This window comes from Notolabrus celidotus, chromosome 8, assembly GCF_009762535.1.
Source record: "Notolabrus celidotus isolate fNotCel1 chromosome 8, fNotCel1.pri, whole genome shotgun sequence".
In the NCBI taxonomy this organism is placed as follows: domain Eukaryota; kingdom Metazoa; phylum Chordata; class Actinopteri; order Labriformes; family Labridae; genus Notolabrus; species Notolabrus celidotus.
Window position 1 is genome coordinate 4,000,161 of NC_048279.1, and position 26,003 is coordinate 4,026,163.

General features: G+C 41.4%; 1 protein-coding gene across 1 annotated transcript; it reads right to left on the reverse strand.

Moving 5' to 3' along the window:
- Positions 1–565: 565 nt before the first annotated feature.
- fmr1 (FMRP translational regulator 1) lies at positions 566–26,003 on the reverse strand. Its single transcript, XM_034689780.1, has 15 exons — positions 25,572–26,003; positions 16,390–16,442; positions 16,198–16,291; positions 15,279–15,350; positions 12,691–12,839; positions 12,064–12,157; positions 11,764–11,880; positions 11,394–11,564; positions 9,570–9,648; positions 9,330–9,472; positions 7,460–7,546; positions 6,525–6,759; positions 6,191–6,388; positions 3,438–3,517; positions 566–1,242 (listed from the first exon to the last, which is right to left on the reverse strand). Exons 1-15 carry the CDS (start codon positions 25,620–25,622, stop codon positions 1,045–1,047), a joined length of 1,821 nt encoding a protein of 606 aa, XP_034545671.1. The 5' UTR covers positions 25,623–26,003; the 3' UTR covers positions 566–1,044.

A 26,003-nucleotide genomic window follows, 5' to 3' on the forward strand; every position in this document is an offset into this window, starting at 1 on the left:
GTCCCTGCACACTCAGCCTTCAGACAGCTGAGGCAAATGTCCGATGTGGAGCTTGCAGGACAACACGTACTGATGAAAACTGGGGTTTAGCGGAGTGTAAGATCTGTTTGTCAAAACAGCTGATGAGTTATGGATCAGGGTAGGCTGAATCTTTCAGTCTCTGACTTTACCGATGGAACGAGAGCTTCTCCGTGCACCAAGCTTTCTCTCCACGTCTCTCATTTGCATGAAGTCCTGCTGACTGGAGAGCATCGATTTCAAATCTTTTTATTTAAGGCCAGCTCAGAAATAAAATCAGCAACCTCTCCTCAGAATACGCCTTCATCAAACCTTCCCTCCATGTCCCATGAGGAGCTCCGTACTTTTGGAGTGAATCTGTAAAGTAATTCTGGAAAAGCACCTGAAAGTTGCTGAATGAGCTCTCTGTTGAATAAAGAATAAACAGAATTGTAATGTAGTGCAGCAGCAAACATATCCTCAAACAGTGCTGCAGGCAGGGAGGGCTGGACCTTTTCTATCCTGCTTCCCAAGACTTGTTTTCTGGTTTTCCTGACAGACTATGACCTCCTGGATTTGTTAGATTTATTTCATTTAGAAGTGAGAGAAAATTCAAACAGGGCAGTAATAAAAAACAAGTAAACAACGATTTGCATTCGATGGGTAGAGGAACAAGAAGACTGGGGTTATGCCTCTGCGAGCGATGAGCTGTAGTCCACTTCTTTTCTTTTCCTTTTGTACAAAAAAGTGCTCTTTTTGAAACTGTCACTCCAGAGAAGCGTGGTACAAACCCCACCAGTCAAGTAGACACCAGAACAGTACACTCAGGACTCAACAGAGCAGACCAGCGGATACGAGATCAACTCTGGTCTACGACTTCACAATGGTAAACGCTTCCAGGCTGATGAAGTATGTGTATTTGTGTATTTGACAAAAACAGAGAAGGAAAAAGCCGGGGAGACTAGACTCTACAATGGTTTATGACAGGTTGATCATGTGTATGTGTTTCTGAGTGTGTCTAAGTGAGAAGGTCCTCCGATGACGCTTCTACGAAACCCCGTTCACCAGCGGAGGGGCGTCCTGTTTTTCCTTCTTCATCCCTCGGTCTCTGATGGGTCTCTGATGGTGATGGCGAGACGGGCCGTCGCTGCCACCACTGAGGCCACCCTGGGATGAGGAAGGACCTCCTCCTCGCCCTCCTGAGGAGTGCTGCACGCTACGCTCATTGTTGCCATCCACACAGATCTGTGGGAGACAAAGCACAGTCTGATTTCAGCAACAAGCTCATTCTATGAAGGAAAGCAGGAGCAATGATGACTGGGACGTTTTTATAAAATGCCTCAAAACTCCTTAAGACTTTATTAACTGTTCACCGACTTTGAAGTTTCATCAATGTGCATAAGTGACTTAACTGTGACACACAACCAAAGTTATCCCTCTAGAGTCATGTTGTTATTGGTTTGCTGTAATATCAGTGCATCATGTAGTTTTCTCCTCTGTCTAAATCCAGTCATCCATTTTCAGCCCACAGATTTATATGGATAACACTTTCAAGATAAAGTACACCATACAAATATCAATATATCTATTAAACACTCTAATTCTACTTTAATAATTACATAACTAATTAATAAAGCACCTGGTTTCAAAAAGATTCATTACAGCCACAGACTCGGCTCGATAATGAACAAACATGTAAATGTGGAAAGAGAGTTTGAGTCTATCACAGGCGCTGTACTGATAAGTTTAATAAGTGACTACAGCAGCTGTTGGTTGTTGCTTTGGCTTGAAGATATGGCAGAAGTATGATAATTCGTTTTTAATATATAGCTCAATAGGTACATTTAGACCCAGAACTACTTTACCCTGAACTGAAAGGTTCCTGTGCCCCGGGTAGATTGTGTAAATCAGGCCTAAGACATATGGAGGAAATTAAAAGTAAAGGCACTACACCACCAGACCAGTAGAGGGCAGTAAAACAAAGAGGAATGCCATTCATCACAGATGACACCATAGAAGCAGACGGACAGGCAGGTATCATTATGAGCAACACAACAGTTAGCCTGTTAGCATGAAGAGACTCAGCTGGTGCTGTTTTAGATGGTGCTATATTTCATCACAGATGGATTCACTGAATCAACACGTGAGAGGAGATAAGCGCGAGTAGCAAAGACGTTTCAACACGCCTTTAAAATCCTTTTGAACTCAAAAAGCCGTGGCAGAGAACGGCCGGTGTTCTGGTTTAAACAGCGACCCTGTTAACTGGAGACTCTCAGCCGGATGCATCCCTCATAAACGTCTTTAGACGATCATTAAATATCTGATGAGGATATTTTGAAATCTTAATAAAAACTAAACTAGTTTGCATTCCCAGGAACTCCCTCTGTGTTTCAACAGCTGTGTAAACTCCACAAACACTGACACGTTCAGCTGAAGGTCTCCAGTTTACAGGGTCACTTTTAAAACCGGAACACCGGGAGGAGAGACGCATTCACGGTGGGCTGAGAGAAGACTACTGTTACAAGCTGCTAAATCAAGAGAATCACAGCTTCTTCTTTTGAAAAGTACACACACATACAAAAAAGATAGAACAAATAAAAACTAATGAAAGAAAGAGAAATCAAGAGAATCACAGATGTGTGTGATGTTATTGTGGACGGAGGGAGGAATAAAAACACTGCGGTTAATCTACCAATCAGACACGTTCAGCATTGCAGGCCCCGCCCCCTGAAAGCCCCGGGGCTTTTGAAAAGTACTACCCCCCTAGCAGGGGCTTTTAAGAGGGGAGATTATCTACACCTGAACTAAATTTAGACCCTGGTTCCTGGAAACGCATGTAGTTCAGGGGTAAAGTCCCTAGTTCCTGGGTAAAGTTCCTCCAGTCGAAATGCCCCTAATGTTAATCTTATGCAGCTGATACAGCCGTTAGTTGATTGCTCAGCCACCGAACAAACAGATAAATCATTATCCTCTTAAAACTGCTGCATTCAGCGTAAACAGGTCTCCTCAAATCAAATGGACCCAGTTATTAAAACTACTACATCTTCACTTTCACACCCTTTACTTCCTCTATTTCCCCTCTTTTTAAAAACTCATTCTTCTTTTAGCTGACTGCTCAATAATATGTACGTGCTCTTAGATTTCACGCCGTAAGCCACAGACTAAAGTGTCAGTTTCTGTCTTTAGAAAGATGTTTGATGTCTTCATACAGCAAACATCACCTTTGTTGATGTTTTGTGTTATCGTACATTTCTTTCAGGATTCCTTCTGAAGCTCGTTTCGCTCATCATCTAAAGCTGATTGGCCGGATCACATAAATGATTTCTGAGTGATGATGCCATTTTTATAGTCTCCATAGTTTCAATGATAAACAGGAATCACTCTCTTCACACATAGTTTGGAGAGAACAGATCACTTCACAGAACGTGTGTTTGTTTTACTTGTAGTGATTCTTCCGGCGCTCTCGGCTTGGGGTCTCTGATGTGACGAGGCCTCAGGTCGCCCCACTGCATGTCGTCACCTGAAGAAAGAAAGACAAGTCCTGAGTCACAGACATTAAACTTCACACCCACATTACGCCTATTTTTAAATCCTTACATTGGCTGCCTGTTGCTTGTTAAGTTGATTTTAAATTATTTTACTAGTTTTTAAGGCGCAGCATGGCCTCACACCAGACTACATGTCAGAGATGCTTTTAGTGTGTAAGCCAGGAAGGCCTCTCAGATCCTCCAGCTCCTCTCTTTTAGCTGTTCCTCAGAGGAGAACAGAAACTTTCAGTGACGCTGCTTTCAGCCACGACGCTCCTAAACTATGGAACAGCCTGCCGGAGGATCTGAGAGGAGCTGATAGAGATATTGAGACTTTTAAACGTAAACTAAAAACTAATTTATTCAGTCTGGCACTGAAGTAGGGTTCAACAATTTTATTACTTACATTTTACTATTATATTGATTTAAATGTTGCTTTATTATTTTATTAATTTAACTGTTTATTTCATTTTTATTCATTTATTACTACTACTACTATTACTCTACTCCGTTTTATTGATATTTTTAGCCTTAATTTTATTTTCAACTCTTATCCTTACCCTTTTTAAATTTATTTATTTTAACTATTTATATTCTTACTATTAATTTGATGCTTTAACTTATTTTAATTACACATATTTTATTGCTGTCAGTGTGCATTTGTCTCTATTTTAAAATCCATTTTTGTTTTCTATATTTATTGCCATTATTTTTATTTCTGCTTCTTTCTTGTGTTCAAAACGCTGTAAAGCACTTTGGGTTGCATTTGATTTGTATGAAAGGTCATTGTTTCCCCTAGGCGCCCGGCCCCCCCAGTATAATGGTAGGGGAAACAGTGAAAGTGCTTTATAAATAAAGCTTGATTGAGTGACCCTACTCCACCTCTCGATAAAAAACATGTTCTGGGACCATCTATGTCCTGGAAATCTATGTGGTGTACAAGTTTAAATAACTAAAGAAAATATTAAAACAACATAAACTTGGATGATGAAAAAAAAGAGGTCAAAATAAATATTTAGTAAAGCGTGTCTGTAAAGAATCTATAAAAATGATTTATGTTCACGTCACACTTATGTCTCCTTCATATTCTCTCCTTTTAACCTGACGGAGATATATTTTCATCATCATCAAAATTAACTTCAATTTCAGCTTCAAGTCAAAGGGTGAAAGGAAACAGATTAGTAGTTTTGAAGTTTAAAGTTTATCAAACTTTTCATGTTCCATATAAACACCTCGATCAGAATAAAAAAGCTTAGATTGAATGAAATTTCATTTAGTAGCAGAGGGGTAGTTGAATAAACATTGATTCTGATCATCGCCAGCTTTCTCACCTTAGGAGAGGGAAGCGGCAGTAACTTAATGTTTCCACAGGAAGTGTGTGTGTGTCACGTTCCATGAGCGCAGCGCAGTCTGGAGGTGATCAGGTGTTCCCACAGGGAGCGCAACACATAGCCCCGCTCCACTTAAGAGACATACTAAAGGCTGATCTATACCTCTGCGTCGAATCAACGGCGTAGCCTATGCCGGAGGTCTGCATAGCTCCTGTACCTACGCAGAGGCCTACGCGCGTAGCGGACGTGCCTTTAGCCTACAGATTTCTGCAAACTAGTTCAGTCCTGCCAGGTAATTTAGCTCATTCTGAAAGACTCTGACCCGGGCACTCATCTAGGTTGAGGTGTACGCTCTACTTGGGATTTTTTCCACCAGAAAGTCTGTTTGTTTTTATTATTTATTTATCATTTGCGGACACAACACAGACGTGCTCCTCTGCCTGCAGCGCACTGATCAGCTGTTCAGGTCTGCAGCTTCAAAGAGACAAAAATACAACCAAACTTAACACTGAGGGATTCTGACAGCGCCGATGTCATGCCGTTTACTGCGGGTACACGTGGACAACTTCATGAGCCGGAGTTTACAGAGGAAAAGGTGATTCAATGCCCCGGAGGAAAAAGAGGAGAATCTTCAGAGTTAAACTGGAGAGCAGGAGAGATCCAGAGTTACCTGGTGGTGTACACTGTGAGCTAATACACACAGCTTACACACAATGAGCCGGGAAACTTCATGCTGTCACAAGTAAGACTTAACAACAGTCCTTCTGGACCTTTGGGAATTAAGACATTCCAGCAGATTACAAAATAGTGTGACTAGTATAATTACTGACATAAAACTCATACAACTTCCAAATCAATGAAAAATCCCTGTAAGAAGCAGAACTCGGGTTTGTCTCCTCATCATATAAACAACTGTCCAGTACTTTTTAAGTGTTTAAACAAGTAGTTAGCAGCAGAGTCCGGTCATTTCCCCGTAGCCCGTAACAATAAGGAGCCTCTTTTTGCCCCCCAGGGGGGCGTTCCACAAGTGTGTGACGTCACATGAAAACTATGAAGAGACGGTAGATATCCATCTTCGGATGGGGAGTTGAGCAAACAAAAGTCTGTTTTGGACTGGAGGAGCAGCGGAGTGAGAGGCTGAATAACATCACTATCATGCACGTCACACAGCTGTTCTGATTCAATGTAACACCTGATCTGATTAAGTCACGAGCCATGTGAACACCTGAATGGTAGCTTCAATCAGAATGGAGAATTATTGTCCATTTCAACTGAGGACCGTTCTGAAGGTGACAGAAACCAGCGACTGTGAATGATGAAGTGATTACTACCAACCTTTATAACCTCCTCCTCTTCCTCTCCCTCCTCTGCCACGAGGCCCTCCACCACCTGCCCTCTTCCTCCCATCCGTTCGTCGAGGCAGGGTCCCGCCTCCCGTCATCAGCTCCTCGGTCGGGGCCAGCGACCAATCGCTGAGCTCCTCTCTGTGGTCGGACTCGGTCTCTGATGCATTTGACGCCTCTGAGTTGGTGCCTGGAGGGATCAGAGGTAACATTTAGCCTTTGATAAATAGAAACTTGTACGAGCTAAGTATTTTAATGTTTACATAATACAAAAGTCCAAACACATAATATGTTCTCATTCCTATATTTGTCAAGGTGTTTCTGACCTGAGGCAAAAACTGCACCACCGCCTCTTCGTCCTCTGCCTCCTCGTCCTCCTCCCACATAGGGTTTTCCTCCTCCTCCTGCTCCTCTGCCGATCCCCAGACCCATGCCGTTATCGAACACAAAGGTTTTGTCTTTGGGGTTCCGGGGTCCCGTCCCTCCGCCTCCACCTCCCCCTCCTATCTGCCTCAGCTGCTCGTCAATCTGAAGGCGCTCCAGACGAAGCTGATCCACCTCCTGGAAGTGAGAAGGAAATAAACTAGGGCTGTCATTGACAAAATAACCCTATCAATGAAAGGCTTTGTACTTCATTTACTGTGTAGAAACATCAAAATGTGAAGCATTCACAGGTAGACTTCCTTTATCAAGACTGGACTAGATTACTGCAAGTTGTGACTAACTTCACTGTTTCCTGAAGCACTCGACTTCACTTCAAATTAAAACGAGGTAAAGAAAAACGCCTGTCCATCTCAAGCCCTTCAACTCTGCCTCTTTGCCTATTGCTAGGTTGACCAGAAGTTAGGATGAGTCTGCATTTCAGTGATTGATCTAACCAAGCCATTCAACCTGGGAAAGTCCTTCAAGATCCAATCAGAAACATTTAAATCTAAAAACAAATAAGCAACGCCTGATGTGCTGCCTGCATCCCAGGAGGGATATCTTTTACTGATCCCACACACACTGGACTCTGCTGGAGCTTTGTTTTCACCACTTTGCCGTATAAAATGTTTCATTATAAAAATGTTTCTCATGTTTGTTTTCTTTTCTATAGTACCTTCTTTTCTTGTAAATGTTGGCATGTAAGCTGCCATGAAGCCAACGTTTTCCTGGATTGTAAATCAATAAGAAGTGTGCCACATACTTTACACAGGAAGCAAGGTGTGAAGCAATGCCCTGAGATAAATGACCAATGACAAGCAGTCCTGATCATACTCACCTTAAGGTAGTTGAGGTGATAGTCCAGCAGGACGGTGGCATTGGAGATGCTCTCTTTGGTCCCCACAAATACAAACGGCACCATTCCCTGTGGGAGAAACAAAGATTCATCTCTGGTCTGATTCACAAACAGCACACCATCAGTATTTACTGATATTCATTTTTCAGTAGCTCAGGGGTGTGAGGGTCAACCCTGAGCTGTGTGTTGTGTTGTTACAGTTGAAACCAGAAGTTTACATACACTGTATAAAAATACACAATCTTTTTTTTCTCACTGTCTGACATTAAATCAGACTAAACGATTCTTGTTTTAGGTCAGTTAGGATTACCAAAATTATTTCTATTTGCTCAATGTCAGAATAATGAGAGAGATCATTTCTAAGAGATTTTAGTATTATTTTCTTCAAAGCCAAAAGTTTACATACATTTCCCTAGTATTTGGTTGCATTGCCTTTAAACTGTATGACTTGGGTCAAACGTTTTGGGTAACCTTCCACAAGCCTCTCTCAATAGTTTGTTGGAGTTTTGTCCTACTCCTCCTGACAGAACTGGTGTAACTGAATCAGGTTGGTAGGCTGTCTTGCTCACACATTCCTTTTCAGATCTGCCCACAAATTTTCTATGGGATTGAGATCAGGGCTTTGTGATGGCCACTCCAAAACATTGACTTTGTTGTCCTTAAGCCACTTTGTTACTAATTTGGCAGTATGCTTAGGGTCATTGTCCATTTGAAAGACACATTTGTCCCCAAGCTTTAACTTCCTGGCTGATGTCTTGAGATGTTGCTTCAATATTTTCACATAATGTCCTTTCTACAAGATGCCATCTAATTTGTGAAGTGCACCAGTCCCTCCTGCAGCAAAATACCCCCACAACATGATGCTGTCACCCCCATACTTCACAGTTGGGATGGTGTTCTCAGGCTTTCAAGCTTTCCCCTTTTTCCTCCAAATGTAACAATGGTCGTTATGGCCCAACAGTTCAGTTTTCATTTCATCAGACCACAGGACATGTCTCCAGAAATGAAGGTCTTTGTCCCTGTGTGCATTTCAAACTGTAATCTGGCCTTTTTATGTTGCGTTTTGAGTAATGGCTTCTTCCTTGCTGAGTGGCCGTTCAGCCCATGTCGGTGCAGGACTCGTTTGACTGTGGACAATGACACTTTCTCACCAGCTTCAGCCAGCATCTTCACAAGGTCTTCTGCTTTTGTTCTGGGGTTGATAAACACATTTCACACCAATAAACGTTCATCTCTGGGACACAGAAGCCATGTCCTTTCTGAGCGACATGATGCCGGGACATTCCCATGGTGTTTATACTTGTGTATAATTGTTTGCACAGATGAACGTGGAACCTTCAGGCATCTGGAAATTGTACCGAAGGATGAACCAGAGCTGTGGAGGTCGAAAATTCTCTTGCTGATATCTTGGCTGGTTTCTTTTGATTTTCCCATGATGTCTAACTGGGAAGCAGTGTGTTTGAGTTGTGCCTTTAAAATACATCCACAGGTGTGCCTCCAATTAACTCAATTGTTGTCAATAAACCTATCAAAAGCTTCCAAAGCCATGACATCATCATCATCTGGGCTTTCCCAAATTGTTTAAAGGCACAGTAATCACAGTGTATGTAAACTTTTGGCTTTGAAGAAAGTAATACTAAAACCTCTAATAAATTCTCTCCCTCATTATTCTGACATTTAGCAAATATAAATAATTTTGGTAATCCTAACTGACCTTAAACAAGAAAAGTTTAGTCTGATTTGATGTCAGACAGTGAGAAAAAAAGATTCTGTGTCTTTTTATACAGTGTATGTAAACTTCTGGTTTCAACTGTATGTAGGAACAGGCTTTGGTCTTTTCTTACACACTGACCTCGTCTATTGCTGCCGCCGCTGCTGCAGCTGCAGCTGGTGCCAAGGGCTTCTTGTCACTCTCAGGCTCAATGCGGACACGCACCACCCCAGATTTGTCAACGACTTCCTGGATCAGTTTGCCGTTTTTGCCGATCACCTTCCCTGTAAGGGCACAGACACATGAAGGTTTAATAGTCTCACTTATTCTTTAATAAATCCAATGAAAGTTGTCATTGTGTCTGCTGAGTGACAGTCTCACCTACTAAGTTCCGGGGAACTTTGATGACGTCCTCGGAGAACTCCAAGAAGCTCCTGGCTATGCGGACAGCATCCTGGTCCTGAGACAAACAACAGAATGAAACAACATTTTTGAATAACATAAATTACTTTCAGGTTTAACTCATAGATGTGAAAATATAAATAGAAGGGCTGTCGAAGATTGATTTTTTAGATTGCGATTTATTGCAGGATCTCAACAGTCATTCAAGATGAATTGCCTTTTTAATTGAATATTTCAATGTCTTTATTTTGCATTTCAAAACATTTTTAAGACAATAATATGAAGAGGATAACTCATTATTACCAGCTGTTTACCAGCCAACTAAAGATGAGCGTGCATCAGATTCAGAAGATGATATCACAGTGTTGTTATTTTTTTGTAGTATACCATTAGGGCTCCAGCAGAGTCTCAAGCTACTTGAGTTTTTAGAGTTCTACATCGGTCACTATGGCTGGACTGCTTCTTTGCTGATAAGCAAGTGCAGCGCTGAGTGCATCTTTGTTTCTCGGGTGGTCATAGTCAATCAATCAATCAATCAGTCTTTATTTCTATAGTGCCAAATCACAACAAATGTTCTCCTCAGACTCTTTCCAAACAGAGCAGGTCTAGACCGTACTCTATGTTCTATTATTAACAAAGACCCAAAATCAAGACAGGATAAGATCCAGTCCCATCTTACAGACCATGACTGCCTTATAGTGTGGAGTTCCATCTGGTGAAAGGTCTTGAATTAGAGGCTCTGGCTGTTGTCCATGCTCTGCTTGTACTTGTTGCAGTTCTGCTGGATTTGCTTGACTATGCTTGAACTGTGCACAATGCAAGGCGTGCCCTTGCATGTCACGCATCTTGTTGCTGCTTTTATATTCTGTGCAGTCTGTGCAAGCTTTCATCACTTTACTTATGATATACCATTGTTCTGCAACTTCAGAGTAGGGAACAAGTTTCTGCACAGTGTTGTTAATCTGCATGTCCAACCGATAAAGTAATGAAGTGCAATGTCCAATCAATGTCCATATGGTGTGCAGTCACTCTGAGGTCACTCTGATTTCTCACTGAAGTCCAGTGATTCCTGATTAATGTGACTTAATTTGCACTTTTCAGGAGTTCCAGTCTGGTTCCTGTCTCTGTTTCATGCATGTCCTTCAAACATTAAACTATTGTCCCCCATGACGTAAGATGTCAGTTTCTAACCATTTAGCAAGCACTGTGGTGAACGTCTTTGACTTAGTATCATCAACAGGTCTGTGGTGATTCACACACTCCAAAATACTGCTCTGCTCCAGCGACATCAGTCTTATGAGCTGCTCCTGTAAGATGAGCTCGTAGGTGGTAGCTCAAACTGGAAGTACTATCAGTGATATTTTACTTCCATGTGAAACAAACTGCATATTTCTTTTGACCTGCTTACTGAGCTGTCCAAGAGGTTTTTTAAAGCGTTGTTATTCTTCATTACAGTGGAAGCAGGAAGCAGATGCTGCTTAACTAAGATGTGCAGACTTCTTCATCTTCCTCTTCTTGTTTTAGGGCGGGTGGCAACTGGTGTTCAAGAGGTTAACACCCCTTACTAACACCCCTTACGGTATTGAAGCATGGGCTGGAGTAAATAAAATAAATATGCGATTAAAAAAATAAAATTGACCTTAATACTGTCAAAATAAACCTGTTACTGTGACAGCTCTAATAAACAGCATACTTCTGAAATGAAAGCATACAGATGTACTGCACACATGGAACATACGGGCCCTGACGCTCGAGGCAGTCCTGCTCTGTGCAGGGACATGAGCACTGCTAAGGCCATTGTACCTCTCCATATATGTGAAAGGTGCACGTCTCCTCATCCAGGTCGATGTTGGTCACTCCAGGGACTTTTCTTGCTTGCTGAATATTGGCTCCGTGAGTCCCAATCGCCAGACCCATCAAGTCATCTCTAACCACAAACTGCTCGTGAAACCGGGACGCCAACTGTCTGGAGCTCTGAAGAACACAACAACACAGAGAGGAACGTTATCACTGCCACAACAGTAAACATATGTCTAAATGATTCTTGATTAAGTCTATTACATGTGTAGCAACATGTTACTACAAAACATTTCAATTTCACACGTGTATAAAGGAACCTGTTTGAAGCTGCAGCTGTCTCTAAGCATCTTCATTAGTGCCCGTGTATATTTACCTCCAGCTGTCGGCTGGCCTCTTCGTTCCTCAGCATGAGAGACAGTTTGGTGCGAAGGCTTCTGAAGTGCATGTCACTCAGCATGTTGGCCCTCTTTGTTGTGACCTCGTTCACTGACTGCAAGAATGACAAACGCTTCAATCACACGGAGAACTGGACACAGGACTTAGTTTATCACAACAGAGGTTATCTACAAATGATGCGTTAATGTAGTTCAACACAGGGTGTAAATAAATAAGCTCTATGCAGAACACAGGTACATTTAGAAATCGTGACCTTTAAATAATAAAAAATACAAACCAAAATGACCAGCTGCTTTTTCTCAGAGTCGTAGGTTACACTGAAACCTCCCACGGCCTTTTTGAAGTCTTTGTGTGCTGACTCCTTAGAGCACCTATCAATGCAGAGTAACACAAATCAGTCATGTCACAACATTTGACATCCCAGGTTAATTCAGTCACACACATGAGCATGTGGCCTTTTATTGATCTGAGGAAGAAGAGTTTGATTCCCACATTTGTCAACATTTGCATGTTGTATTGTTGGCTTCTACTACTTCTGTTCTCCCGGTTGTTCTTCACTTGTTATCACCTCACTGAATGTTTTTGAAAGATGGTTCCACAAAATGAGCAGGTTCTGATGTTACACTGAATCTCTCTGATGAAGTCCGAATGTCAATGATTAAATATGTTTGCTGTGAGTCATGGCCCAAAAGCTAGAGCCAAAGTTTTAGTTAATTCTTCTTTTTGCTTACACTTGCACATTCAGCATTAAGCATCAGCTCTGCTGCTAAAGTAATAACAGACAACACACGAAACTCCAGTTCTTCATGTGTTTTCTTGAACAAGCTCAAATCCTGAGCACCAGGAGTGCAGGCTTTAAAAGGCTCACATTAAACTTGGTGTATTTGACGTGTGAGAAACTTACATCTGCCGTAGATCCTCAGGTACGTCCAGTCTGATCTTGATGAAGGTGTTTTTGTTGGATGGTTTATTTGGGTTGACTGGCCGTAACCGCTCCAGCGTCACTATCTCATTCAATGTAGCGTCACATGCTGCATACTCTATTACATAGAACTAGAGATACAGGAACAAGAATCATTTCAGAGTGGACATGTTTTACACATTGTGAAAGCAAAGCATGCACAACTATGGAGACAAATATAACAACTTTATATCAGGATACAAAACCTTTGAACATTAATGTCAGTGATGAAGAAAGATCAGTTTTGTTGTCTTGAAGCGTTTTGGTCAGTAAGCTGTGGTTACAGGTGACTTTTCAGACACATTTCAAGGTTTTATTTCAGTGTCAGTTCAATATTTACTTTTCTATGCATACACACGGATGATCACGATCAATGGAGTATCGAGTAATTAATTGATAAGAACCTGCACAAACATGTATTTTTTGTTTCAATTTTTCATCAGACAGGGATAAACAGAGTGTGTTCTCATGTTGCATTCATCTTTCAGGCTGGTGTTTTAAGTTTAAAGCACGTTTCAATTCAAGCGAGGGATGTACATTTCCATTTTTTTCCATGATTGATCTTTGGAAATTTCAAGGATCAATTATTGATTAATCATAAAAAAAAAAAACCTTCACATTTTACATGTCAAAAATAATGCCAAGTAGGTTTTTCCCCTGAATCAAATTTTCCTTCACGACACAATGTATATAACTGACAGTATTAAACAGCTACGGATCATACTGAGGCGTACAAAACGTTTAACACGCTGAATATCAACGTGAGGAGCAGGCTCAAAATCCCTGCGGATATACAGTCATAAAAGTGAAGGCTCAGACTTCAACAAGGGAACTGAACAGAAACATACTTCAGACTCACAGTGTCCAGTTTTCTGTCTACTCGTTCTTATTGAGAGAAATAAGCATGTGAACGTGGTCAGGTGTCAGCCGGGTGAGCACCAGTATGTCTTCATCCTCATACATCAGTACTGTCTGAGCGTGTTTTCTGCCCCGGACTGATTATGTCCTGTTTGCGCTCCCGACTGACACCTGACCACCTTCACATGTTTATTTTTCTCAATAAGAACGAGTAGACAGAAAACTGGACACTGTGAGTCTGAAGTACTTCTTTGTTTACTTCTCTTGTTGCAGCAAAATCCACATTTAGCAGTTTGATCTCGCTCGACATGACTATATGTCTGCTGAGATTATCAGAAATTATATTATTGGGTTTTTTAGTTATTTATATAATTATATTACAGGGAACACCCACAACCTCAATTTCAGAGCGCTTTTCTCCAGTGTTTGTTACTAGGTTTACTAAAGTTGTCCTGCGGCATTCTCTGAATCCTCTGCATCCTTCAGCAGAGACCAATGGGTCTGTTTTAAAATGCTCTGTACGCTTCATATTTGCTTTCACTCTAGGTATTTTAACAACACTGTAAAAACTATTGATATCAGTTGTGTCACAGCATTAACAGCAGCTCCTAACTTTGAAATTGTACTTTGACAAAAACGAGTGTGATAAGTTTTCTCCTCCAAAGCTGATATCAGAAGTCCCGCCCCTTCAAGATTCTGATTGGTCGTTGATCAAGGCGTGACATTGATTAGAGCAGCAGTGTTCCAAAGGTTCAACTGTCTTTAACTGAGAGCGCTTCAACAAAAATCAGCAGGCGCCCAGGATGCTAAGTGCTGGAAACACTGAATCAGATTTGGTTTGGATAGAAAATAGACCCTGCCATCGCAAACAAAACAGCCTTTATGGACACAGCATATCATTTATTAATTATTATTAATGAGAATATGTTGATATTCTGTGTGTTAAACAATATGTAGGCCTATGCCTCATTATGTTATGTTGCTATGTGGAAAATAAGGAAATATGATTTAGGAAAATCTGCATTTTGTAATGCTTAGTCAAAGAAAGAATCTAAGTTCTTTTTTGTATAGAAAGTAATTGATTATTGGTCATTAACCAATCCAAAGATCAATTCATGAGAATACATCCTTAATGCACACTTTATATCTGTACAGACTCAGCCCTCTGCTCCTTTAAAGTGTCTGTGGTAGTCACGCTTCTTTTCTCTGTTTGCTTTGGCAGTTCTGTTTACCTGAACTCCAGAAAGGCCAGGTAACAACTCTGCCCTCTCTCACTGAAGGACCAGCCTGACTAATGGGAGACCATAACCCTAACCTGACCCAAACTTTAACCTTACACCTCGTTCCACATACCAGGGAATCTAAATGCATGAGTTTTCATCAGTGAGCCACGTATTGTAAAAGTTAGAAATAAATACTAAAGAAATTGTATCATTTGGGTAATAAAAGTTTATTCCTTCAACAAAATAAAAACGTGTCCCCTTACTGTTGACACTCTAATATTAAACAGACTACTTTTGTATCTAAGTAATGGAAATGAGAACCTGGTAAACCACTGAATGGTATATTGTGCACCTTTATTTGTAATCAGTTTTCACACTGTGTATCACTGCTGCTCCCCTTCACTGTCAGGTGACACTGTGCCTAGATTTAGAAAACGGTCTGGACCCTACCTCTCCTTTGACCATGCGAACTTTGGCCAGCCACCATCCACATGGTTCCTTGTCGTTGGCCCTGGAATACACCTGGCAACAGAGACACACAAAGTTAACTTTGCAAAGCTTGACAAATGTCACCAAAAAGGGTCGTCAGGATCTCAGGACTTTAAACTTGGATGTGATAATAATGCAATGTGGATGAAACTCTGTTAATGGTGACAGAGTGACAGCTGTCTCAGATCCTCTGCATGTTTAAAGAGCATTGATTGATCCTGGTTATATTACTTTGTAAAGAGGAAAATAACTGTGATTATTACTTTACCCGGACAGGTAGGGTTCATCTATTTACTTTTTTCATTAAACAGCTGCTCGTAATGACGATCACTCATGTCTCTGCATTAAAATGTACGTTTTCTTCTTATCTTAAATTATTTTGTTAATATTAAACTCAGTTGTCTCTTCTCAGCTGACCGTCCTCTGCCACGTAATGGAGCTGAAGCACGGGCAGGCTTATTTCTCACGCTCGTATTGATTTGAAGCGGAGATGAGTGTTTCTAAAAATTTACAAAGTAAAGTCAGCTGAAACTTTTAGATACAATTATTCCACTAAAATCAAAAATAGAAACATGTAGCCAGCTGCTAGTAAGTGTTTGGCTGACAGCTGTTGTGTATGGATAGACTCACATTAAGGCAGTATGTCAACATAAAATACCCATAAGAGCACTGTTTCCCATGAGCTTAACGGTGCTTTTGGTACTGCCCAATCACAGTACCAAAAATTCTCGATACCCATCCCTAGTTCCAGGCCACCGTTTGGCCCAGACACGCTGAATCTCTTCTTCTATACTTCACAGAGACTGTACTTCTATGTGAACCATATCTGGCCGTTAACCGCTCTTTAGATCTATTGGCAAAAACAGTGAATCAGTCCCACCTCCACCTCGTCGCTCTCGTTGATCTCCTTGCAGAACCCGGTGGGAGGAGGAAAACGCACATCCTGGAAGGGGATCTGACGCTCTGGTTGCCAGCTGTGACAGAGAAACACATAATGCAAAGACATATGAATGAATTTGATCATTAAGTTGAGGTTACTTTACAGCATGCATTATGTACGTGCATTACTCACTTATTTTCAAATGCAACAGTGACTGAGCCTTCTTGAACGTCCTTCACGAAGGCCTACAAGGATCACAGAGATGAAAACAAGGGTTAGAAAAGTGACAACGTGACAGAGCAGTAAAAACTGGCAACACAGCTTTAAACCGGCATCAAGTGTGTGGTGGGAAAAATACAGACATGATAGTATGTTGTTCTTGCTTTGATCAGAAGCTAGAAACATTCACACATACCAAACCTCCTGTGATTTGCTTATTGTTATCTGTTCCCATGGCTGAGGAGCAGACCATAAGGTGAGAAGTCAGGAAGGTGACCAGGAAGCAAGAGGTGATAAGAAACTCTCTTGTTCGTCTCACAGTTCTTTGAAGATGCTTAATGATGTGTTAATATTATTCTCTGAAGAGGATAAGTAACGTGTTGTATCTTCACTCTGGGTCAGTTGAGCAGACCTTGCCTCGGTTGTTAGATCACTCTGCCATCTGACCGCTTTGCAAAGCTTACTGAAGGCCGGAATAAAGCTCACAAAGACAAACCGTTGTTGTTTGAGTCTATCATTTCCAGATTTCCACCACAAGTGTAAAAAGTGACTTCTTGATTTTGTTAATCAACCATCACTTTAAGCAGTCAGCAATGGATCGGCACAAATTGTGTCCTGTGGGAGAGAATCAGCTTTAGCTGTGCCTGTCTTTGTTTGGTTGAACACATTCTGTTTCCATGTGTGTCAAGTAGAACATGCAAAGCCAAGAGGAGAGATAGAGAGGCCAGGCTGAACGTAGTCTGATAAGGCAACATGACTTTATCCGGTCCTGCCAAGTTTTCTGCTTGCTTGTCCACAGGGAACTACAGCAGCTCCTGTGATTGGTCCGCTGGGCAGCATCGTGTTGTAATAACTGCTGTATGATCAACAGCGATCTGGTGATTACATTGCCTACAAGTGTTTAGGTGGAGTATAGTAAACACAAACACTACAACGCACAAGTATGTAGTGCTCACGGACGCATCAGCCTTTACGCCGTACAGTCAACACAGAAGTGTAAACCAGGCTTCAGGTGACCATCACAGAGTCAGAGCAGGCAATCATTGGGACAATTCTCTGTGCATCGAACTCTTTCTCTGGATTACTTTTTTAGTTTTCGTGTGCAAAAGGGGGAAAATCACCGCCAAGTTAAAGCCAAACTTTAGATATCTTAACGAGCAGCTGCAGATATAAGCTCTCAACAAATGGAAATGAATAATGGCATGGCAGGCCGTCCTACTGTGGCCTTGTTCTCAAAGACCCTCAACAAACACGGAGCTCAGAGCAACAGAAAGTTCACCCAACAAGAATCCTTCAGATAAACTTTCCAAAACCAGATCCAACAACCAGCAACGAGCACAAGAGATCATTTTAAAAATGTCTGATTTCATATTCCACCTGTGTCCTGTAAAGATGTTTTTTTTTTTAATTGTTTCTTCTTTCATCCCAACATGTGAGGAGGTCGTCTAAACATTAGAGCTGGGTGTACAGGAAAAAGGAAAAGACTGGAAAGGCCTACTCAATGTCTGGATTTATTCAGCGAGGAAGTCAGATTCATTTTTTTCTTTAATTTGGGAGCATATTTACTCGATCAAAATCTGCATGACAACAGCCAATCAGAGTCGACCTTTTCCTGCTTCACTTTCATTTTCAAGTTGCCAGAGAAGTAAACAGAATTACTGAACGTGGAGCTAAACGCGCAGCTGAGGGCAAGAAATAGATGTCAGCAGCCATGACTTGGAGTTATCCTCCGAAGCTGAGGCTATTGTTGAGAAGAAAAGTTATTCAACGTTGGTTGTGTGGCGGTGGTTTGGGTATCTCCAAAGTGACGTGGAGCAAATTAAGCCGATGTGCAAGGTATGTCGGCGGTCGGTACCCTCAAAAACCGGCAACACAACAAATCCATTTAACCATTTGAAGAAGTACGACCCAAGTGATTATATGGACAGCATGAAAATGCGAGTGGAGTCTGCACAGCCTGCCACTAAGTTGTAAATAATGTGCACTAGATTCAGCATGTATAATGTTTACAAGTTTTGCACATTTTATTCAGGTGGTTTGTAACATTGCAAAACTAGCAGATCTGTATTGCTATTAAAGATGATGCACATTTGAAAGTAGCAATGATGTTAACAGGGTATGTAGCATCATAACTTGAATATATTTACATTCCAAAGTGTCTTCATTATTCCTGAGGGGGCAGTTTGTTTATTTTGTATCTCTTATACCTCCAATAAATACTCAGGACTGTAAACTAGTGCTCTGTTTTGTGAAATGTTTTCTTATATTTTTCTACATTTATTTTATTTACTTTGCCTTGTTTGTTAATATACTGTTGTTTTAAATATTGACCATGAAGAGTGTTGTTTGTAAAAGGCATCTGATCAAAGTATTCAGTGCTGCTAATTTTTAAATTGTTATGTTTGTTTTGAATTGTGTTATATTTTAACTTGAAAAGCTAAACTTATCAAAGATGATGCACATTTGCGAGTAGCAATAATGTTTACATTTTAAGGCCCCTAGAGGGGGCAATTTCTTTATTTTGGGTCCATGCCTGCAAAAACACTCAGGACTGTAAACTAGTTCACTGCTATTTAATATTTTTCTACATTTTTGTACTGTTGAGTAAAAATAGTTTTTGTTCATCTTATTTAATTTGATTTATTTACTTCGGATCTTAATAAAATATTGAACTAATCTCTAGTTTCTTTAGTTTTCAGTACAGATGCTTTAAAACTGGCAGTTTAAAAACAATATAAAAAAATCGTGATAATAATCGAGATCGGACGTTATGAAAAAATATATTGTGATTTTATTTGCCGTATCGTCCAGCCCTATCCCACACTGAGGAGGTAAGAGAAGAAGATGTAAGTAACAGATGTGATTAGCAAGCTTTTATAGTATTTCACAGTAGTGGAAGGAGACGGAGCATGATCACTGCCTCCTCATATCAGTTCCTTAAGCCAGTGCAGTTAGGAGACATAATGTGGATCTTTGAGTAAATTAAGTAATTGTTTTCTGGTTTTTTTTGACTGGAATCAGAAACTCAAATCTGCTGATCAGTCATTGTTATTCACAGATAAACAGCAGATCTGTGACATCAGAAACAGCAGGCTTCATTTGATCAAATAAGAATTGTAAGTGCTTGTGCAGTGTCTGTCTGTGTGTGCATGTGAGAGAGAGAAGCTTTCATCGTGTCTGCAAAAAGGTTTGATCATCATTGATGTTTTTAAAAGTCTAATAAGAGGTGAACAGGGCTCCCTGTTCATTTGAATTTGAAGCGGGAAAATGAGATCTGATCACAGACGACTCACGGTTGATGCAAGATAAAAAACAACCCTGAGCCTGGACTGTATGACTGCAGCCCGAGGCTCCATGCTGTGTATGCTATAGCCATCTTCACACGCTTGCCCAGGTGGTTTCTTTTGCTCCCCTCCTCTCCTGATACAAAAACACACATGCATGCAGGAGAGCTTTCAGGATGGGCAGGGCAGGGTGCGGTCTGCAGTGAAAGTTAGTGTCGTAGTCAAGACCACATTAACCGAGACAAAGACATGTCCGAGACCAGAGTGCACCAAGACCAAGACCAGACCAAGATATTTAGGGATCGAGACAGAGTCAAGACCAAGACCAGGGCAGGGCAAGACCGAGACAAGACCAAGATGTGTTGGAAGGGTGGCTAAAGCATGCATGCTGCAACTCCGCCCCCTTGTTAAGTTTCATTTTTGAATTAATGTGCAGTTAGGCAAGCAGAGGGAGTGGAGCCACACAGTTTTTTGACCTCTCTCTCTCAGTCTCACTCTCTTTTATTCTTTTGGGATTTTGTGGATAAAACATTTGGAAAATTGACACCTTTCTGTACTGTTCTATTATTTTTGCTGAAGTAAACAGTTCAACTTGTCATCGAGTTGTCGAGTGGATTTTGAGAGCGTCAAAACCACGGCTTCGTTCAGTGGAACCCACAATATATGTAAATGAAAAATCATGATGAGAGTTAACAAAATAAAAGACTTCTGTTTATTTTATTTAAGTTTGCTTTAAATACAATTAAAAGCAACAAACAAGGTTTGTTTTTGTCTTTGTTGCCTTTCTTTTGACACACTGAGAGAGACTTTTGACTCCTTAAGTTTCGTTTTGGTCGTCGTTAGTTTAACTTTCGCTTTAGATCAGAGGTAAAACTGTGTTTCTGTTGCCTGTGATCTCAGGAGAGGTAGGAGGTCGTATCTGCGTAGGATTATTTTGCCATGCCTTTTTTTCCTCATTAGTTATGTGCATTTTCTATTTTCTAATATTTGTGGTGTTTTTATCTGATGGGTTATAGGTGTTGACTGTGGTAATCCAGTGCCAGGTATTAAACTGGGCCCTTCTCTCAGTGTGCCTCTAGAGTTTGTTACTGAATGTGTATTTATTGCTTAATTAAACATCTTAGCAGACATCTCTTGTCACGAGCACACAGTCTCTCTCTCCATTCATTAATGCACGAGTGCAGGGGGCCGAAACAGGTGGGACAAAAAATGAATGAATTGAGAAAGGAGGGGGGGTTTCTTTTTTATCACAGTAAAAACAGGGACACGGTGCTTCAGTGGTGGTCTCCACCGGTCATGATGTTAAATACTGAGTTTGCCCAGTCAGAGACCAAGACAGGACCGAGTAAAAATGCTTTCAATTCCGAGACGAGACCGAGACCTTAAACAAAGGGTCTCGAGTACTACAACACTAGTGAGAGGGGCATTAAGGAGGAGGGAGAGGAGCAGAACTCCAGAGACTTTACAGATGTTAGATGGCTTATACCTTCAACATTACAGTACTCAATGGTGGTGGTGTTGTCATGTTTTATATATAAAGGACTACTATCCAAAACAAGCACTAAATGACAAACGCTGAAATCATCTGCTTGTGCAGACAGACAGACAGACAGACAGACAGACAGACAGACAGACAGACAGACAGACAGACAGACAGACAGACAGACAGACAGACAGACAGACAGACAGACAGACAGACAGACAGACAGACAGAGTTTACAGTGAATACTAGGGCTGAACGATTAATCAAATTCAAACCGACATCGTAATGTAATAGAATGCAATTTTCAAATCACAAAGGCTGCGATTAAAAAAAAGAAAAAAATTTTCATGCTCACAGATGCAACCTCACGTGACATGCATGCAGTAGGTGGCTGTAATGCACCTTTCAGCTGGATTGCCGACGGCCAAAAATCTCAGAAGAACGAGACACCTGCGAGCGGGAGGTTGAAGAAAACAACTTCAGCCACGCTAAGTTTGGATTTGTTGTTTTGTTGTTGACATCTTTAAAAATGACCTCAGCAGAAGAACCGATCATAATATTGAGGCGTACAAAATAATCAACACGCTGAATATCAACGACGCTGAGCGTCTCCGCTGTGAGCAACACCTTCAGTCAGCTGATTCACATCGACACATGCTTTAAACTTAAAACACCTGTCTGGAAAGATTTTGTTAAGTAGTTGTGGTGAACGCTTACAAGACTGCAAGTCAAAGTATTTAGTAAGTTCACAACTGTAATTCAAGTAAATAAATAAACCGTCTTTCATATTAATTCATGCTTCATTTGCCTTTATCTTAACAGAAGTCTATAAGAAAGAACAGTTTGTGTATAATACATCTGATATTGTTTATTATAATACAGATTGATTTATTACTTGTGTTTGTTGAAAAATACATGAGAAGAGGACCTTGAAAAAATAATTGCATATTAAATCACAATCGCAATATTAAGGAAAATAATCGCAATTAGATTATTTTTTTTATTTGAATACACTAACAAACGCCATGCTCCGTGTCTTCAGTCAACTTTCCAGCAGAAATATTCTCGTTGTGTTTCGATCTCTCAGACTTACACTCCTCAGAACACAGATATTAGGATTTATTTGAACTGTTCCGTGTGTCATCCAGAGACGAACACGGCAACAAACTCTGCAGGGCTGCACAGTGATGTTTTCCCCACACTAATGCTAAACCATTTATTGTTTTCTGATTGAAGTTTTCTGATCATGTGATCGCCAAAGCTGCGTCTTTTTTGCAGGGCTCCTGACTGATCCAGGATCTGTTGTGTCAACTATTTTACACACACATGCCGTCTCCCTGCCATCCTGCCATGCTCACCAATCAGAAGTGGCATGCTACTCGGGCACAGGTCACGCTAACCAATCAGTATTAACCTGCTCCTCGTGCTTTGTAACATCCACATGTTTTGAAATGGCTTCAGTTGAACCAGAAGCAGAGTTTGGGGATTTAATCCCAAAGAAAAACAGCATGCGGTCATTTGGGAGTATTTCGGGTTTGAGGCTGCAGACGTGCACCAGAAACCAGGTCCTGTGCAAAACCTGTCGCACTAAAGTTGCAACATCCAGCGGGAACACTAGTGTTGTAGTACTCGAGACCGGTCTAGAGACCTTATCTAAGGTCTTTGTCTTGTCTCGGAATCGAAAGCATTTTTACTCGGTCTTGTCTCGGTCTCAAGACCGGTCGAGACCACCACTGATGCACTCTGTGTCCCTGTCATTACTGTGATAAGAGAGACCCCCTCCCCCTTTTCTCAATTCAAACTGCGCAGCACAACAATATATTCAGCAATTTGCATCCACATCTGATTTCTGGTCAAGTAGGACGATGGATCCCATGTTGAGCCTCACTTTGCATTACATTGATGACAAATGGACTTTGCTTAAGAGATGCCTTGAGACGGCACATTTACCAGATGATTCAGAGATGATTGCACAGAGCCTGAGACATATGCTTTCTGCGTCTGACCCATAGACTGTATAATAACTGGACGTAGTATCCGTGACCTCACCCATCTGTTCCTGAACACTGTTTTGAAGCTGATCGTCGGCGGGAGCCATACTGGAAATGCAGAACTCAACTTAACTGTGTCGAGCTACAGTGAGGTAAAGAGGCGAGCTTTGAGCCTCCTCGCCAACAGCTACAGCGTTCGCGCCTGTCTATCAAGTCAGCTTTGCCTCAAGCGGATGCTCGAGAATCTGCAGTTTTTAACACTTCCACATTGCCTTCAATTCTCGCAGCCGGAGGTTGCTGCTTGTTTCCAACTCATTTCATTTAAATAATAAATGCCTGGTATTTCCAGCATCAATATCAAATTTCTCATTCTAGCAGGGAGAGAAGTGTCATCAGTGTCAGAGGTTTACATCTTCACCTAAGCTTCTCTGGCTTTATTAGAGACTGTGAATTTTCAGGCTTTAAAAAATGAGCGGGTTTACTTTTAATGCAGTTGTTAAAATCTATCTTGTTGTTAAAATCTTCAGACAAATCCCTGTTTTAAAACAACGCACTGTTCTACATTAAATTCATGGATATGTCGAGCTGTTTGCATAACCTGACTGTAGCATGTTATCATGAATTTTAACCTCTGCCTCATTGACTAGTTATGGAAATAACAAGTGCATACTTTGTTACTATCATCAATGGACACAGTAAGGGATGGACTCTCTTTAATAACACACTAACATGCTTTAAGGACAGAGAGAGATGGACACAAGTGCAGTTGTGAAACATAAGCCGGTCACTTGGTGTAACTCTCAGGTGTTACTGAAGTGTATGGACTGCAGTCTGGAGTCTCTGTTGACAGAGACAAACAGTGACAGCTGGAAAACAGTGTTCTTTGAAACTTCTGTCAGACCGTGGTGAGGCCGGGGGCAGAGTGTGAAACTTAGCCGAGGCAGCCGCCTTGGAGTTTCACATGCAAGAAAACCTCTGCATTACTCTAATGTGATTAACTGTACCTCAAAATGCACAGCTACAGTCCCAGGAAGTACACAAGTATCTTCTATTTCTTTTGGCCAATCTGACAAATAATCTTCAATGTACTGTGTGACACAAAACTGTGGTCCCATCGTAACTGTAACATTTGTGATTCATTGCATTCTTACTCTCGTACATCCATCCATCCATCCATCCTTCATCATCATCTCCAATGCTTATCCCGCCCGGGGTCACAGTGGGCTGGAGTCTATCCCAGCTGTCATTGGGCGCAAGGCCGGGTACAACCTGGACAGGTCGCCAGCCTATCACAGGGGTTATAGAGACAGACATGCATACAACCAGAGAGAATCCAAACACGCATTCAAGCACCACACAGAAAGGCACCTGCCCAGCTGGAGCTAAGAACCAGAAACCTTCTTGCTGTTTCGTACAGAACAGTCCAAATAAGGAGAGGATAAAGTCTTGATTTGACTTTAATTGTTTCAGAGTAAAAAAAAGAAAACTGTGATGTGTCAAGCTGCTTTTTTTACATGTTGCTGTAGCTAAGGTTTCTGCATAAGGTTTCTGCATGTCTCAATGCATAGCTAAAGTGTAGTGGGTCACAGCTAAATGTGAAGAAACTGGTAGCTTAGATCACTATATTGGAGGCTTGCTCATCAAGGGAATCCACTCTCCATCTAGTTGGCTGTAACAGAGTGAAATGTGACAATTATGTCTAATATCAGACGACCTTATAATGACAGGCTTCTTCAACATTTGAGGACAGATACAAGGATCAACACAGACATGATATCTGCCAAACAAACACATGACAAGACATCTAATACTCAGTCTCTTTCGATGTTGGTACAATATTAAAACAGCATAATGCACCCACTGACTGATCGCCTCACTTGTTGACCCTGTCTCTAAAATACTCACTGCTCGCCTCATATGAAAGACAAACTACCTGCCCGCTGGGACACACCCCCCTAATATGTTAAACATAGTATCCAGCTGTAAAGATCCACCTTTAGAGAACAAAGTAAGCACTACTTCTGCCTCTTTCACAAACTCTTATCTATCACTTTCACACAACACTGAATTACAAGCGCGTCAAAGTAATAACGTTACTATCACATCAACTGTATCGCCTCAGCATCGTCAAAATCCCCAAGTATTCATTTATTTAGTGACCATGCTCAAAAACACAGTGTAGGCTCCAGCAGAGAGGTGACTGTGGCAGCTTATCACCAGCTTTGTTGACAGATTCTCGGCAGTCCCGGTGGAGGCTGGACAAAAGCGCCAGGCCCGGTGAACAGCCTGGTTCTCTCTCGGCTAGTCCGGAGACACAATCCAGTGTCAGCTAGCCTTATTTATGTGGACTGCGGGGTTAATGGGGGGGATACATCTGAATGAAAGTGATGAACTTACCTTATAGAAGGCCCCACTTGTTCCCCTCACTTCCACGACCAGTTCATCCATGACGAAGTAACCACAGCTCGCTAGCTAGCTAACTACACCGAGAGATTTCAGTAGCTAGCTAGCCAGCTGGCTAGCCCGTCGCTAGCCCACGAAGACTGAGCTCTGCCTGCTAAGCTAGCCAAACAGGAAGAGGCCACGATAACTGTGTTTGACAGTAAAGTTATTCCCCAATCTGCATGTTCTATGAATCTTAGAAGTGTAATATTCCGGATGAATAACCAATCCGCAGCGAGGTGTGTGTCAGGCTCTGATAGCTTGGCTGGTTGTGTTACTGTTGAGTGATTAGTGGAGGAGCAGCTACTGCTGGGAGCATCTCTCCATGTGACGTCTCTCCGCCTTCTTCCTCGACCACAGTCAGAGCCTGGTTACACTGAACCGAGG

What these genes read in the sequence shown, in the direction of transcription:
- fmr1 (XM_034689780.1), bottom strand. Translation starts at nt 25,622, where the DNA reads ATGGATGAACTGGTCGTGGAAGTGAGGGGAACAAGTGGGGCCTTCTAT. An exon ending in ACGAGAGCGACGAGGTGGAG is followed by an intron (nt 15,351 to 16,197) that starts GTGGGACTGATT and finishes CTCTGTTGCCAG; the next exon opens with GTGTATTCCAGGGCCAACGA. An exon ending in AAAAGCAGCTGGTCATTTTG is followed by an intron (nt 11,881 to 12,063) that starts GTTTGTATTTTT and finishes TCATTCTTGCAG; the next exon opens with TCAGTGAACGAGGTCACAAC.